At 36.0% G+C, this 17,796-nt stretch overlaps 1 protein-coding gene across 4 annotated transcripts in view; it reads right to left on the bottom strand.

Moving 5' to 3' along the window:
- Positions 1-2,071: 2,071 nt before the first annotated feature.
- Positions 2,072-17,796, bottom strand: part of LOC119253859 (tau-tubulin kinase 2-like) — a 29,446-nt gene continuing 13,721 nt past the window's right edge. The window contains exons 3-5 of one of the 4 annotated variants that reach the window (XR_008553355.1): positions 17,288-17,392; positions 15,146-15,257; positions 2,072-2,163 (exon numbers count right to left, since the gene is read on the bottom strand). Coding sequence is in view for 1 of the 4 variants with exons in the window: in XM_037521117.2 (XP_037377014.1) it covers positions 17,310-17,392 (83 nt within the window). In the remaining 3 variants the exon portion in view is untranslated. Of the gene's footprint in view, positions 2,164-13,796; positions 14,162-15,145; positions 15,258-17,287; positions 17,393-17,796 lie in introns of those variants that run through there. The other 3 variants (XR_008553356.1, XR_005127221.2, XM_037521117.2) reach the window with 3 other exon arrangements.

The following is a 17,796-nucleotide window of genomic DNA, read 5'->3' as shown; positions in this document are numbered from 1 at the left end:
CAGTAATTATAATTGTTAATGTGGCTATAAAGGGGGAAAAAAGTCATCAGCTTTTAGAAATATAGATAGGTAAAATATGTCTAGGATTTGCTTTCAAACAAAGTGGGGAGGGACAGGAAAAGAGTAACTGGCCTAACTTCTCCCTTCTTGCTCTGTTCTTGTTTATCTTTTCTTGCAGAAGTTGTTCACCCTTGCTCTGCTTATCTTTCCTTGCAGACGAAAACACAGAAAACCAGGGGAGACTGAGTGAGAAGCAGAAGGGGTTAAGCACGCTCCCATTAACACAGCAAATATAAAAAAAGCATATCCACCAGATACCAGGACAGATCTGGAGAACACCAAACTTGGGGGTTGGCGGAGGAATGGTATGTGAATGCATTTCCTGGAAACTCCCAACTCTTTCTCTGAAATACTGCTGACACACATCCACTAGTCTCTTTCCCTCTTTAGTATCATCTCTACCCCACGCCCATACAAGCCCCTACCTAATTTTCCATTCTTTGGCCAATGAACCTGGCCTTGTTTAAGTGTTGAATGGGTAAAAGAAATGATCTGGTCAGTAACAGAAGCAGAATACATATGGAACAAGATTGGTCACACATTGCATAGGTGTTCATTATATTTTTTCTGCTTCCATGTATGTTCAACATTTCCCATAATAATAAAAAGTTAAAAAAAAATATGGCAGCTCTAATGTTAAGCACTTGAATATCTGTACTGGTTATAGGATTAAAAATATTTTTTGCCCTTCCCTAAGTGATATACTTATCACAAAACAGCACCCTCTGGCTATACTAAGGATGTTCATGTAAAACCTTAAAGGTGATAGGTCATTAAATGAGACTTATAGGAGTTCTGCCAGCAGAACATAGGAAAGAAATGAGTACAACTGTTTGAAGATAATTTTTTGGGTTTTGTCTTTTTTGTTTTGTTCTGAATCCAGTAAGTAAAAATCCATTGTAATGGTAAATAGCTAGATTTTTTCCAACAGAAATAGGATTATTCCTTAAATTTTTTTAAGTAGGTTTTTTTTTGTTTGTTTTTTATGTGTAGAAGAACTGGGGTGTACGCCAGAGATGCAGGGAGTGAGAAGATTCACCAGAGACAGAGTGGGGAGCAGAACAGGTGAATTCACTGAAATACACTGCTAAGGGAGCAGCAGGCAAGACAGAAATGGTCTGCTGAGCTATATGGGGGTTATCCCCCTGGCAGGGGACTGGACTCAGGCATTAACAGTGATAGCACTGAGACTTAATCCCTAGGCCACCAGAGAGGCCCTATTCCTTAAATTTCTTTCTTTTTTTTTTTAAAGATTTATTTATTTATATACAAGGACTGGGCACAGTCAGAAGTGCGGGAGGGTGAGAGAATTCACCAGAACCAGAGCGGGGAGCAGAACAGACAGACTTATGAAGTACACTGCTGAGGGAGCAGCGGGCGGCAGGAGAGGTCTGCACACCATGTGGGACCCTCGCCCAGTGGCCGGGGATCGAACTGGCACTGCAGAGGCTGCGGGCAGCTATGCAACCCAGAGCTCAACCACTGCGCCACCGGGTAGGCCCTATTCCTTAAATTTCTTAAAGCAGATACATATAACTGAATTGCCATGAGGAAAAGAATCAAGTTAGGAGTTTTTAAAGAAATCAGAAACACCAGTGAGAAGCAAGATATAAGTATTACAGAGGAATCTCCATAAAAGAAGGACGTTTCAGGTTCCCTGCCCCACTTAGTTGAAGGGCAGAGCTTAGTGGTGAGGTGAAACTATAGAACACATGGAAGGAGACACAGGAAGGGAGACATGTGAGGGAGGGCATGCTTACTTCTTGGCTTTGTACTTGCAGCAGACACTTAGGGAATGTGGAAGAGACATGTGCAGTCAAAGCACATAGACATACTTGAAAAGAGACACATGGATGAGAAACACATGGGGAAGCTGACAATGGGAAACTTTATCTTGATTTTTACTTTGATCAAAATACCTAATTACAGTCATTTGAATAAAAATAACATTTTAGGTTTCATCTAAGCTACTGTAAGTACTTTGATCAAAACTAAAAAAATGTTAAGATACACTTTCAAAGTAACCTACCTGCAACTGCATGACCACATAGTTGAATCGATCATTCCTTCCACAGCCAATAAATCTACAAACATGGTCTTTCCCTAGATAAAAAGAAAACAATGGAAAAGGTTATACTATGGATTCTCTTGTAAAGTATTAGCAACTTTTGTAGGATTAAATATAAATAGCCTGTCTTAAGAACCTTAAAGATAGAAGATCTGCATTATTCAATTTTCTACCTACCTCACCCCAGACCCTGCACTGTTCCTTGTGTAGTCAAATAAATATTTATTGAATGAGTAGACAAAGAGAATAAATGAATTGTAACTTACGTCAGAAGGCAAAAAGTAAGAGGTCACTTCACATCAACCAGACATTATACATATGCAAGTACGGAAGAGTAATAAATAAGGACTATTTTAAGAGTATAAACCCTGAATTTTAACTATAGCCTTCCATTCACTATTATATGACTTTGGGTAGTTACTTAATCTTTCTGGGCCTCAATGATTTGTATTAGGTCAGTGCTTTTTCAACCTGAGTTTCAAGCATGAAATCCAAGGAAAAGCTGGCTAGAATGCAGAGATGCAAAAGGGGAACAGATAAGATCCTTCGAAGCCTTTATTTAAAAGAAGCAAAGATCCTAAGAATGAACCAAACCTGGTGGATTCCAGGGCCAAGAGGGATTTAGGCTAGAGCAAAGTAAATGAAGGGATAGAAAGCAGGAGATGGTGCTACAGATGTAGGCATGCACCAGATCCTAAAGAGTCTTGGACTCCATAAGAAGGAATCTAAACCACATGTGTAAGTTAATGTTTTCCAACCTAGATTACAAAATCATCTGGGAAACTTTTTAAAGATTCCTAAACTATTTTGATGCAGACTCTGTAGGGGAAGAAGAGGATATGAGTTTTCCAAAAGTTCTTTAAATGATCCGAAAGCAGACAGGCCATGGGCTGATAATTTGAAAATTACTGGTGGAGAGTTAATAAACAGCTAAAATATTTTTAAGATATGGAAAAACACACATAGAACACTGAATTTTAGAACATCACAGTGGTGACAATGAGGATAGACTACAGAGGTCAATTCTGGCAGCAGAAAGGACACTCTACAGACAGTTAAAATATCCCAAGATAAGAAAATAAGGGTTTGAATTTGAAATAGTAAAGACAGAAAAAAATAGGATCAGAGAGATACTAAAGATGTAGCTTTTTATTAAAAATTGGTACAATTACGGCCTCCCTGCTGGGGCAAGGTTTAAGTCTCAGTCACTGCCCTGGCCAGGGAGCTAACCCACATGGCACAGCAGACCGCTCCTGTCTCGCCTGCTGCTCCCCTCAGCAGTGTATTTCAGTCAATCTGCCTGTTCTGTTCCCCACTCTGTCCCTGGTGAGTTCTCTTACCCCCAACACCTCTGGCCTATACATACCCCAGTTCTTGGATGCATAAATAAATCTTTTTTGAAAAATTGCTACAATTATATGAAAAGTTGTACCAAAATAAAAGAATATATGGGTTGTATAATTTTTTTTAAAGATTTATTTATTCATTCATTTATTTATTTATTTATACAAGCACTGGGTACAGTCAGAAGCGCGGGGAGGGTGAGAGAATTCACCAGAGCCAGAGCAGAGAGCAGAACAAGCAGAAGGATCAAAGTACACTGCTGAGGGGAGCAGTGGGCGGCAGGAGAGGTCTGCGAGCCATGTGGGAGCCTCCCAGTGGCTGGGGATCGAGGCTGCAGGCAGCTTCGCAACCCAGCGCTCAACCTCTGCGCCACCAGGGAGGCCCGGGTTGTATAGATTTTAAGGGATATCAGAAAGTTGAGTGTGAAGACAATCAGCTAAATTCAGTAGACAATTGTAATGACAGGCCTAGTACTGAGACGAAAAAGCTGAGTTACAGAAATACACTGGGGAACCACTAGCTCATGTAAGGTAGATGGAACCATAAACATTGATGGAAGATTGCCAAGGAAAAGAATAAGGAACAAAAGAAACCTAAGACTAGAATTTGAAAAAATGAAACATTTAAAGCATGAGCAAAAATAAGAGAGCCCATGAAGGAAACAGAGGACTAGAGTGAGAGGCAGACAGATAATGTAAGAAAGGTACATCACAGAAACTGGAGAGCATTTTAAGGTGGAGAAGGCCAGTGACAAAAGACACAGACAGGCTGAGAAATGTTTATTAAAGAAAAAATTAGGATGTGACTTTGGAAGGGGGCAAAGAAACCCTGTCATAGAACATGACAATAAATGCAAAAACTTGCCTGTAAAGTGAGAAAGAGTGACAGACCAAAATGCAGACGAGCAAGATTTGGTAGACTTATGAGAAATATATTGCAACATTAAAAAAAGAATTTGTCCACTGACTGAATTAAAATGTAAAGACAGTCCAGACTTACTTTAGTTAATAAATCCATAACTTTTATATTTGGGTTATCACATTGTTCTCTCATTTCTGTGAGAGAAAGGGGTTCTAACTAGTAAGAATAGGTGCAATGGAAACAGTAACAATGTGAATGAAGAATGCATGTTTCTCACTTTGCATATTTTACATGTTTGCAAAACTATGTTATCTAGTAAATTGTACTAGGAATTAAAGTATGGAATAATGGTTAATTAGTAACTTACTCTTCTCAGTTTCATAGAAACAATAAAAAGTCATTAAAAAGGATTTTCCTCTTACTACCCATTCTTCGAGTCTACCTTCCTATTCCCCCGCACCTCTGGCCTGCACCCCAGTTATTGTATGCATAAATAAATAAATCTTAAAAAAAATCTTTATGATAAGTTATACCAAAATACTATTTATTTCTTGACACTAAAACTACATTACTTAAAAATAATAACAACAAAATCATACCATAGACCTTTATTGGAGAACCAATACACAAAGTCAGCAGGAAATGTTCTAGGATTTACCAATATCTCTTCATTGCTTTAGATAAGAGTTTAACAACTTCTTATACCTTATTTTGTGGTAAGTTTACTACTGCTCTTGTATTTTAAATATATAGTATACAATTAATGAAACTACTTAATAAAGTTATTCAATAAATATGTACAAATTTTTTGGAAGAATGGAGAAAATTACAATTTAAATAGAACAGCAAGTATTCACAACTAGGAGTAGTTATTAAAGTAACTTTTAAATTACTAGTAGTAACAGAGATCACTCCATGAGTACAGGGACTGTATCTATTTTGCTCTGGTACCTAGCACAATATCTGACCAATAGTAACACAATCAGCATTTGTGATAAACAAATTAATAGAAATTATAACAGCTAATAAAACAAGCTTAAGATGAAAGCACATTGTGCCAAGCATTATATTAAGTACTTCTGATGCGTTCAGCCATCCCATCTTAATAACATAAATATTTTTCAGATGTGGAAATGGAGGCTTAGTAAGGCTAAGCACTTTGTCCAAGATCCCAGTTAGAAGATGATGGAGGAATTTGATTCCCAAACCAATGCTCTTAATCATTATGTTAGAAATAACTGAAACAGATTTTTAGTCAAGTAACAATAAAACTAAAAAGGAAATAAAGACTGTGACAAAACACAGACAGGAAGACCTATTATATGCCAACTACTAAACTAGATACTAGGAATACAAGATAAATCAAGTAAGATTCATGCTGTCGAGGAGTTCATAGTCTAGATATTTGAACAAAAAAATGTAATACAACATGATAATCTCAGTATTAATAAACAAATTGATATGGACACTACACAGATTTGAACTTTTTGTTTATGAGACTTTACATTAGAGTTAATTCACTAGATTTTAAATGTATAAGATGAGAAGAACATTCCAAGAGAAGAACCATAAAGTATGAAGGATCCAAGCATAAATGAAAGATGATTTCCAGAACTGATAAGCTAGAGGACCATGTAAGGGTTAAAAGGTGGGCTTAAGTGGGAAGCATACTGAGACAAGAAAAGAAGGCTAAAGTCCTATATGCCAAATAGAGAAATTCAGATTTGACTTATTATTAAATGGTGGGGGACAGGAAGAGTTCAAAGGTTTTCGAGCATGAAAGTCACATGATCTGGCTGTGTTTTGAAAAGAAAACTAAAGTCCATTATACCTCTAAATCTTTCCATTTCAACATGAAGGAAAAGTTCATGTGCCAGAAACATGAGTTTAATACCTATTTTTTCAAATACAGAGAAACCAAATAAAGGGCCAGATAAAGCCAAATTTAAAAAGCTAACCCTTGAAAGCTGACTATAGCACTGAAGAATAGGTGGGGGGAGAGGGCGAGAACAAAGTGTGGAGGGAGCACAATGGACTATGGTAGTGGACTACCAGTGCTTTGGTGGTAGGCGCACTACAGTAATAACACTATTAGGTTGTTATATTGTAAAACCTATATTCACAAAATAAGAAACATCGAAACATCGATATAAACCAACACCTCATTACAAAAAATTAAAAAGTAACTAAGTCACTTTTCTGCTTACCAGCTTCTTTACTTAATCTTTACAAGCCACATGAGGAATAACATAAGCACTTACAGCAAGAATTGTTGCACAGGTGAAATCAACTAAGTAAGGTATGTCTAATACTTAATATACTTCCTGGTACATAGTAAGTGCTCAATATATGTTCCCTATTATTAATATCACTGAAGTGTAGTGATTGGGAGCACTACTTTTGTAATCAGAGAAAGCTAAGCTAAACTCCTGACTCCTCTTTTTACTATTTTTGTGACAAATTCTTTAACCTCTCTTGGGCTCAATTTTCTAACTATAAAATGAGGGAAATTTGTGGTAAGAATTAAATCAAGTAATATTTTTTAAAAACACACTCTGACAATAATAACAAATACAGAAAGTATGATAAATACAAAGAGGCCTATTGTCCCACTTTATTACCTATGTTATTGGGACATGAAGAAGTTCCCATTTTTCTATTCTTACCAATACTTGGCATTGTCAGACTTCTATCTTTGCCAATTTGCTAGGTATAAAATGATGCTTTGCAATAATGGGCATTTCTCTAGTTATTAGTGAGGTTGGGCATTTTTTCAGCTATTTGTTGATTACTTAGGTTTTCATTTTTAAGAATTGCCCATCCCCTCTCTGTCCATTCCTGTCACTGACTACATTGGCTAGGATATCATTATCTCACTAATCATTGAATTAAAATCCTTTGCACCAAGAGCTGATGAGACTCAACAACAACAAAGAAAATAATCCAGTCAAAAAATGGGCAGAAGAGCTAAAAAGAAACTTCTCTGAAGAGGAAATGCAAATGGCCAACAGGCATATGAAAAAATGTTCAACATCACTTGTAATCAGGGAAATGCAAATCAAAACTACCATGAGATACCATCTTACACCAGTGAGAATGGCACATATTAAAAAAACTAGCAACAACAAATGTTGGCGAGGGTGTGGAGAAAAAGGAACTCTTCTGCACTGTTGGTGGGAGTGCAAACTGGTCCAACCACTATGGAGAGCTGTGTGGAGATTTCTGGACCTACTAAATATAGAGCTTCCATATGATCCAGCAATTCCACTCCTAGGTATTTACCCAAAGGACACAGAAACATCAATTCCAAAGAACACCTGCACCCCTATGTTTATAGCAGCACTATTTACAATAGCTAAGCTTTGGAAACAGCCCAAATGCCCAAAAATAGATGACTGGATCAAGAAGATGTGGTACATATACACCATGGAATATTACTCAGCATTCAAAAAAGATAAACACATGCCATTTGCAGCAACATGGATGGCGCTGGAAGGGATCATGCTCAGCGAAATAAGCCAGAAAGAAAAAGAAAAATACCGGATGGTCTCACTCATAGCAGGAATCTAGAAAACTTAAATAAGGGACCAGGAAAATGAATAACTATAAGAAAGTGAAAATCAAAATCAACAAAAATCTATGAACCAGAGACACTTTTGGGGGGTGGGTGGAGGGAGGGGAGGGATTGGGGTCAAAATGGGGGGTTGAAATTGTATGGGGAATATAAAAATAAAATTTATTATAAAAAAAAAGATATTCTGTAAAAACAAAATCAATTGCCTAAAGAAAATGCAGCCCAAGAAGAGCTAAAGAGACATTTCTCCAAAGAGGAAATGCAAATGGCCAACAGAAATATGAAAAAAAAAAAAAATCCTTTGCACCTATGTTCTCCAAAAAATTTAAGGCTATTACTGGCTCCCTGACGCTCTATCTTTCCTCTCCATATTCCTGGTGCCACATCACTCTCATTCTAAAGATCCAAGCCCACCTTATTCTCTCCCTTAGGCACATCAAGAAAATTTATGGACCTCTATCAGCCACAATACTCTGTTATCTTCCATTTATGCTTGCTGTTAGGCTGGACCTGACCTAATTCCTTGATTCTGATAGTTATCAGAATTTTCTGCCTGGTTCCCTCTTGTTCCCCTCTTGGTGTTCCAAAGGAACTTTTTTATATATTTCTCTTTTTAAATGCTTTATACAACTTTCTTATAACATCATTCTGCAATGTCATTATTCATTCTTTCTGTATTAGTCTGACTTGATTGTAAGCCTCCAAGATCCCTTGTAGTCAGCATAGTTATTCAAATCTATCAAGTATCTAAGAAGGAAGGAAGAGGACAGGAAAATAAGGGTTGATAAACAATCCAGTACTCTGGATTTTTAGGGCTAAGACCATTTGCCCTATCTCCACTCCACTCTCCTCTTCCTACCCCCAATAGGCCAAAAGTACACCTGGGAATGACAGGCATAGGCTTGCCTTGTCCTGTGCTTCACCTCTTAGAAACATCCTTCTGCACTCCCCTGACTTTGATTACTCTAGTGGACTACTACCACCTATTACCTATCGACCAGGTTCACCTAGCATACCCTCCATCTTCCATTTTGTCAAATCTAATTGTACTTCCCTGGAATAGACCAAACCTGTCTCATGTAAGAACCCACAGATTATTCACAGGATAATCTTAAAATACTAATTTCATGTTATTTGCATATTCAAGAAACAACAGATGGTAATGCCTAGAGAAACAAGAGTAAAATGGGGAACCTGGAATTTGAGGTTGGTTCTACATTGTCTATCAGACTTCATTTCCTTCAATTCCTTAACATGAATAATAATATTCTCTATATACTATATTCTCATGATATACACTAATGAGAAATGTCTTTTTTATCCTCCCTCTCAAATATTCTACTTTGTGTTCACATTACCTTCCTCAATCTTAGCTCCTCAAATCAAACACAACTCTTAAGTATCTAAATATCCCTGTAGAAGGTAATAATGCCAACTAATACTTAGGATTAAATTTTCAGATATTATCAAGCCAGTTACCTAGCAAAGTCCTTGATAAACAAGACGATTAAAATAAGAGTTCTGTGTAAGAGCAAAAAAGTAAGGAATACAAATGGAACTAGAGAAGAAGGTCAGTAACGGGGTACCTGTTCACTAGGAGTCAGAGTCCATCAATCACAAGTAAATATAATGGAAATGTATTGGCATACCAATTTTAACTTTGTTTTGTCTCTCATGTGTAAAAAAATTGACAAAGGAATCCTAAATTTTACCAGGTCTTTACCAGCCACTCAAAATACTACCACCAAGGTTTTTTCTTGCTCTCCTAGATCTTAACTACCCTAGCAGTCAACAGAGAATTCATGTGGTCTGTCACCAAGCTCCTAGCTGAAAACAAAGTAATCCGTGGTATGTCTACTCAAAAAAGACTAGTCTTTGGATATAAAAATAGCATCTATTCTGGTCTGTACCCCAGTTCTTGTATAAATAAATAAATCTTTAAAAAAAAAAAAAACAGGGCCTCCCCGGTGGCACAGCGGGTTGAATGATGCACTGTCAAGCTGTTCGCAGCCTCTGCAGCGCAGGTTCAATTCCTGGCCATCCAGGGAGATACCCACATTGCGCAGAAGACCTCTCCTCCTCTCCTGCCTATCCAGCTGCTTCCCTCAGCAGTGTCTTCAGTCTGTCTGCCTGTTCTGCTCCCTTCTCTGTCTCTGGTGAATTCTCTCACCCTCCCACACCTCTGACTGTACCCCTGTTCTTTTATTCATTAAATTAAATTCATAAAACAAATTTTGGTCAAGTATAAATATATTAATCTTAAAAAAAACCACAATGAAATAATATGCAATTATATGCAAATTATATGCAAATTATATGGCAAGCAGCACCCTGCCAGTTAAATACAGATTTTAACTGTGATATGAAAAGATTAAAGCAAGTGTTATTTGCAAACATCTTCTAACTGCCCAAAGTCTTTTTGTAAAGGAACAGACATGCTATACTCTAAATGGTATAACCTAACAAATCTCTTTGTTTTTACAGTGTCATTTGGTCAGCTACTATTCTTGCTTTCAATTCAAGAGCCTAAAAAAATATGACTGTGGGGTGGTATTGTAGTAGGTCTGTATTACAGCATTATATATTAGTAAGAGTAACAATGCCATAGAAATGTAATTTTTACATGGCTTGTTGATCAAATAAAACAATGAAAAGGGAGTATCACTCATTTTCCTTTTTAAATAAATGAGCCATCTGCTAATAAAATTTAAAGTACCAAAACCACTAATAGGAATGAGCTGGAATTCATAAAACAAATTTTGGTCAAGTATAAATTAGCAAATATTGGGATTCTGCAAAGTTGGATGACTGAACTGCTAAGGATACAACAAAACAAGTTTTACCTTTCTTACCTAAATACTCTGTAAAGTTACTCATTCCCACCAAAATAAACAAAACAAAACACACCATTTAATAACAGCAACTCATGAAATATCTAAGACATGGGAAGTGAAAAAACAAAAGGTTTAGTTTCTGTCCTCATAAAATTTACAGTCTTATTGGAAAAAAATGGACTTATTATAAAATACTAATTAATATGGATAGTGTAAAATAAATCTATAGGTTATGAGAACAAAGAACAGATTACACAGGAATAGATTTATTGGATTAGAATGCATCACAGAGCTTGGAGCTTGACTGAGTTAACATGTTATTAATACCAAATGAAGAGATGTCCTCTAAAACAAGTCCCTGGGGGGAAATAATTTAGGCAGTAACAAAGGAACAAAGACTCATCATTTCTCACAAAGATGCCCATCTAACAATTCCTTAGGTTCTAGTAAGCTCATCAGGACGAAAATTCACTGGCAGAAGAAAATTTCCAAACTTTTCACAGCCAATTTCATCACTTTAACAAGACTCTCTGCCCTCTTTCAGTGGCCAACTGAAAACTACCAGGATTTTGTGGATAAAATGAACACAATTTCACCTTCTACTTTTAAAAGGTACTTATCTTTTACAAAAGCATAGGACCAAATATATGTAAACATAGGAGAAAAGAGGTTAAAAAGTAGAGATCACTCTGAAAGGTCCAATATCTGCATCACAGGAGGTCCAGAATAGAAGACAGAGAAAACACAAGGGTTGAAACCACCATCAAGAAAAGTTCCCAAGAAAAACCTTCAAATCATGCATTTCAATAAAGGACAGAACCTGATATACTAGAGGAAAACACACCCATACTAAGGTATATCATCATGAAATTGCTCAATATTAGGGGCAAAGAAAAACTTACAAGTTGCCAAAGTAACAAGAATTATAATAGAATTATAATTCTCAACTGCTACAGTGAAAATTTCAAGGCAAATTAGTTAAACAAAATCGTCAATTCAGAATTCTGTACCCAATTAGGCCATAATTTACATGTGAAGGTAGGATAAAAAATAACAAAAGTTTCAGATACCCAAGATAGGTCTCAAAAATATTATTTCCATGCACCCTTTATTCAGTAAGCTAAGTGAGGGTGTTTCACTAAAATGAGAATAAACAAAAAAGAGATTCGATAAAGCATATGACATAAAAGAGAAGCAAAGAGAATCCCTGGGAAGATTATGAGAGTTGTGAATATAGAGTAATCTATATTACTCGCTATATGATAGTTGTGAGTCTAGAGAGTAGTCAGGCCTAACTGGGACAGAGTAAGAAGTTCCTATAGAGATTTCCCTAAGACAAAGAAATTAAAAGTAGTTGTGTGTGTTAGTAGTTCATTCTTCTTTATTACAGAATAGTGGTCCATCGTATGGATATACCACAGCTGATTTATCCAATCACTGTTTAAAGGACATGTTTTTGGCAACTAAGAGCAAAAAGTGATATAAATATCAAGTATCTGCTTTTGTATGAACATAAATTTTTATTTCTCCATGGTAAATGCTTAGGAATAGGATGGCTAGGTAATACCTATTCATATTCACATACAGTAGGTACATGTTCAATTTTTTTCCCAGAGAAATTGTATCATTCTGTGTCCCTACCAGCAATGTGTAAGAGTTCTAGTAGTTCCACATCCTTATCAGCACTTGGTATTGTCAACAGTTTAACATTTCAAAGGGATGGGCAGTGACAACTCTCCATCATTTTAATTTACATTCCCCTAATGGCTTTTCATGCACTGACTTGCCACTCCATATACTCTTTGACAACCTTTCGTTATTAATTGGATTGTTTTCTTACTGTTGAGTTTTCAGAGTTCTTTACATATTCTTTGCAGGTCACAGCAAAGTTTTCATTTTGATGAAACCCAATGTATCACCTTCTTTTATAAAGCTTGCTTTTGGTATCATGCTAACTGCCTTCATCCAGGTCAAAAAGATTTTTTCCCACTTTTTTTTTGTGAAAGTTTTACAGCTTTATATTTTACATTTAGATTCATGTTAACTTTTAAATTAATTTTTAGGTAATGTGGGTGGTCTAGGTCAAGGTATTTTATCTATTATGGCTGGCCAACTGTTGGAACAACTGGATTAGCCAACATCACTTATTGAAAAGACAGTTCTTCCTCTACTAAGAGGACTTTATGATTTTGTAAAAAAGTAGTGTAATATTGCTGTGGGTCTGCTTTTGGAGGTCTTATTCTATTCCACTGATCTCTATGTATATCCCCTTGCCAATTCCACAGTCTTATTATGGTAGTTTTGTACCTAGTTTTTGTTTTTTTTTAATCATGTAGCTTAATTTTTCCAAAATTTATTTCTCTTTTTCAAAACTGTTTTGGCTATTCTAGGTCTTTGATTTGTCTATAGATCTTAGAATCAGCTTCCCTATAAACACAAACAGTGCTGACTGGTATTTGGTATTAATGTTAAATCTATAGGTCATTTTGGGAAGAATGAGAATCTTTACTATGGTGAATCTTAAAATTCATGACTATGTTCCTCCATTTATTTAAATCTTTGATTTTTTTTTAAAGTCACAATATTATAGTTTTCAGCACAAAGATCTGTTACATTTACACCTAAGTATTTCATTTTGGGAGCACTACTGTAAATGGTCATTTTAAAATTCAGTTTTCAACTGCTTACCCTAGTCTATTAAAATGATTGCTTTTGGGGCCTTCCTGGTGGCGCATAGGTTAATATCTCAGCGCTATCAAGTTATTGCTAGCCACTGCAGCATGAGTTTGATCCCCGGCCAGAAGAGCTAACCCATATGGTGCAGTAGACTTCTCCTGTCTCACCCGCTGCTCCCCTCAGCAGCGTATTTCAATCAATCCACCTGTTCTGCTCCCACTCTGTCTCCAGTGAATCCTTTCACTCCCTGCATCTCTGGCCTATACCCCAGTTCTTGTATGCATAAATTTAAAAAATAAATCTTTAAAATAAATAAAAAATGATTGCTTTTTTGGGTTTCCTTGAATCTCTTGCTAAGTCATTTTAGGAATTTTTTTTTGTGAATTCCTTGGGATTTTCTACATATACCATACCATCATGTCATATACAAATAGGAACAATTTTATTTCTTCCTCCAACCTATATATCATTATTTCTTCAAATATTTTTGCTGCATCACATTCGTTTTCTTCTCAATCTGTCTCTGATGACATAAATGTTTCACCTTGTGATATTGTGATACTATCTCTTAGATCCCTGAGACTCTGTGTATTTATTTATTATCTGTCAAGTCCACTCTGCTATTGAGCCCATCCAGTGAGTTTTTCGTTTCTATTGCTTTATTTCTCAGTTCTAAAATTTCCAGTTAGTTCTTCTTTATGTCTTCTATTTCTTTGTTGAGACTTCCTATCTTCCTGTTCATTCCTGGAACATGATCAAAAGAGCTGATTTAAAGTCTCTTTGAGATAATTTTAACATCTGTGTGATCTTGGCACTGGCCTCGGCATCTGTGTTCTCTATTTTCCCATGTGAATGAAAGTATTCTGGGTATTTTTTAAGGTAAGTGATTTTAGATTGTACTCTGGGCATTCTGGATATTATGTTAAGGGGCTGAGTCTTATTTTAAGTTCCTTGAGAATGTCAGTGTTTTAGCCAATAACTGAACCAGATGGGTTAACACTTCAAGCTCTGAGCAGTCTTCTGTGGGTTCTATTTCCAATTTTAATTCAGTTTGCAATGACTTTGCAGTCATACTGAATATGTTTCATAACTGCCCCTGCAGTTTTCAGTCTGGAACTTGGGGGTGGTCAATCTCATAATTCAGTTCTTGTTTATGTATGCTGTATAGGATGATCAGATTTATGCATACACAGCTCAGAAGTCCATAAGCAACTTTAAGCAGTTAATTCCCAAGCTCCTCACTGTACTGCTTTCAGCAGCCTAGGGTTCCCCTTTTCCAGCCTCTCAGAAGAAAGCCGAGGCTTCATTAACACCACTCTGCAGTATACTTCTCATGACTGAGCCCACAGCAGGGCCAAGCAACAGAAGAGCAGAGGGAGCAAAAAAGCAATGGGATTTGCCCCATTCTCTTGAAACCATAGCTCCTCCAATCTGAGAGGAAGGTTCCCCTCCCTCTGAGATTCAGACCTCCATGAGGCTAAGGCCTCATAGCCTCACTGAGGCTTGAGGCCTGGGGAACAAGAAAATGAAAAAGAAGAAGAAAAAAAGAGAAAGATGTAGGACTGCCACATTTTCTCTGAATATTAGGAGACCCCTTTCCTGTTCCTTGAGCCAGAACTAGAGGATGTTCCTGGTCCTTTTTCTGTCCATGTTAATGACCACTTTCAAGTTTCAGGTTACATTAAGTTCAGGCTGGGGCATACCGGAAGAAAAAAATGGTAAACTCACCGCCGCTTCAGTGGTACTTTGAATTCTGGTCTTCTTCCCCAATCTGCCTCCTACTATTTACTTTTCAGAGTCCTCAAATAGCCACTCCAAGCATTCTGTCCAGGTTTTATAGCTGCATTCAGTGGAAGAGACAGGGTGAAGTGTGCTTACTCCATTTATCTGGAACCAGAACCTGGACTATTGTTTTTCATAACAACTTTGTAGAACTGACTGATTATTTAAACTATTTTTATAACTCTGATCATAAGAAATTAAAAATAAATCCTATAATAATCTTATTGAGGGAAAGGGAACAAGCAAGCTAGTGGGATCATTTTTTTAAGTATATATGTATATTTTAGATATTATATGCTTAGGAAAAAAGTGAAGTTCCTAATTGTATTTTGCTTTATTTGTTTAAATTTTTATTTACCTGTGGAATTTTATAAAAACTAGAATTGTTGTAAAGTTTTAAAAAGAAGAAAAAATAAAGTTATCCCAAATTATGAAGACAGAGGAAGCAGACAACAGATGAGAGGGCATAAACTATTTAAGAAATTAAGTTCAGAATGACTCAACAGTTTCAAAGAAAGAGATCAGAGACGAACAGAGGGTCAATTCAAGGTCTTATATGCCATGTTAAGGTGGTGGACTTTATCTGAGAAAAAGGAAGCCCTGAAGCGTTTTGAGCAAAGGCTGGGGAGTGACATTATCCAGCTGTTATGTTTGAAGGATTATTCCTGTTGCAGAACATAAAATTGCAAGGAGCATGAATCTTACCATCTAAATCTAGGGGTCTCATCAAGTTGCAGAGTTGTTTAGAGAATGAGCCACACATTATTAGGGGAGTCAGGTAAGTAAGGGAAGGAGATTTTAAACACGCATACATACCCACATATATAATCATGGACTATATTAATATATATAGGTGTGGACAGATTATAACATTTATCACATATTTCCAGGAATAAAAACACAAGAAACCAGTTAACCATGGTTAACTTTGGAGGAGGGTGAAGGGCTAAGAGAAAGCAAACATTTGTTTTTCATTTATTCTTTTGTTCGATTTTTAAATATTTTTCTATTAACATTTACATCTGTAAGAAGTGTTGTAAAAAAAGAAAAATGGAGTTCTTACACACAAACTACATTTAAAATAGATACAAGATATTAAAATAAGTACAGAGTCTAGCATTTAGTAACAGTGTTCTATCTAGCATATAGTAAACATTCACACACTGTTACAGATCTCCCCACAGATATTACAAATCATTTAAAGTAAGTTTATAACAACTTTCTAATTACATTATGCTACAATATATTGTACTCATTTACCATGGATTTTCAAGCACACAGAAATTTAAAAAAGATAAAGAGTAAGAATAAATGTTGAAGGTAGTTATAACTGCCATTTTCACAATGAAAGAAATGTTAGCATATTATTTTTAATTTCTTAAGAACCAAAAGGTCTAAAGGGAAAAAGTAAAAGATTCTTTACTTTCCTCTAATACCCAAATTAACCATTCCCTATGGCTTCTTGAGTTCTGTATTCCAGACTTTGTTTCTATATATGATATATGAAACATAAATTTATGTCCATTTGTGTTTAAAAAGACACTCATGCATATCTTTTATTCTTTCAAGAAAATGAATCTCTGTTCATTAAAATAATATAAATCTACTCTATTTCCTACGTGTCAATTTTCTAAACCCAAACAGAATGACTAGACAAATCCCCAAGTTGGCAGATAATGCTGTCTTCCAAGTATGAAATGTTAAAAAGACATATTCAACAGGTTAAATATTCAGAGATTTCCTAACACCCTTTGATGGAAGATACGAACCTTAACAAGGGCAAGAAAGAGTTACTTAAAGTGGAAAAATACACAGGTTGAAAACACAAAAAGGCAGAGGATAGGTGTATAAAAGGTTAGAGGATATAATGAGGAGTAAGGGTATCCCTAATCTCTTGGGTCCCAGAGTACTACTACTACGTTGTCACACAAGATCTTCTAACATCTTTTAACAGATAAGCATTAATGATGATAAGCAATGTCAGAGAAACTTTCATACACAATCTTCTACACTGGATAGATCAGTGGTCTAATCCAGAAACTACATATTTCTTATATTCTTATGACTGGGGTAAGGAAGTAATCATACTTTGCAGCAGTAGCTGGAGACTTCAAGGAGGGAAGGCAGAAGAGATGGAGTTGCTCTCCTGTAACAGTAACCCTTCTTCCCAACTCTCAGCTTGTGCTCTGCAGCCTACAAAGCAAAAATAAAATCCAGGACCAATATTTCAGGGTAAAAAAAAAAGGCCCCTAAAATTAAAAAAAAAATTACTTCCTCTTTATAGGCTATGATAAAAATGTCATTTTCCCCTGCACTTATATGGGATAAGACAAGACCAATTATTTCAACTGAGAATAATAAAATTTCTTGGCTACCAAACTATAGTATTTACTCTATTGCTTCTTGATACTAATAGGATACTCACTTGCTTTTAGAGGATCACTACAAAAACTTTTAAATAATGAAATAATCCTTTAATTACCTTCTCATGTCTCATGTAAGGTAATATGTAAGAAGAAAAAACAAAGTTTTACTCAAGTTGATACTTTGAAAAAGCACAGGAAGAGATAGGATTTAACAAACACTGAACACAAAGT

This window comes from Talpa occidentalis, unplaced genomic scaffold (assembly GCF_014898055.3).
Source record: "Talpa occidentalis isolate TD23 unplaced genomic scaffold, MPIMG_talOcc4v2.1 talOcc4.214, whole genome shotgun sequence".
Taxonomy (NCBI): Eukaryota; Metazoa; Chordata; class Mammalia; order Eulipotyphla; family Talpidae; genus Talpa; species Talpa occidentalis.
The sequence above is the reverse complement of the archived record's forward strand: the minus strand, read 5'-3'. Positions and strand labels throughout refer to the sequence as shown.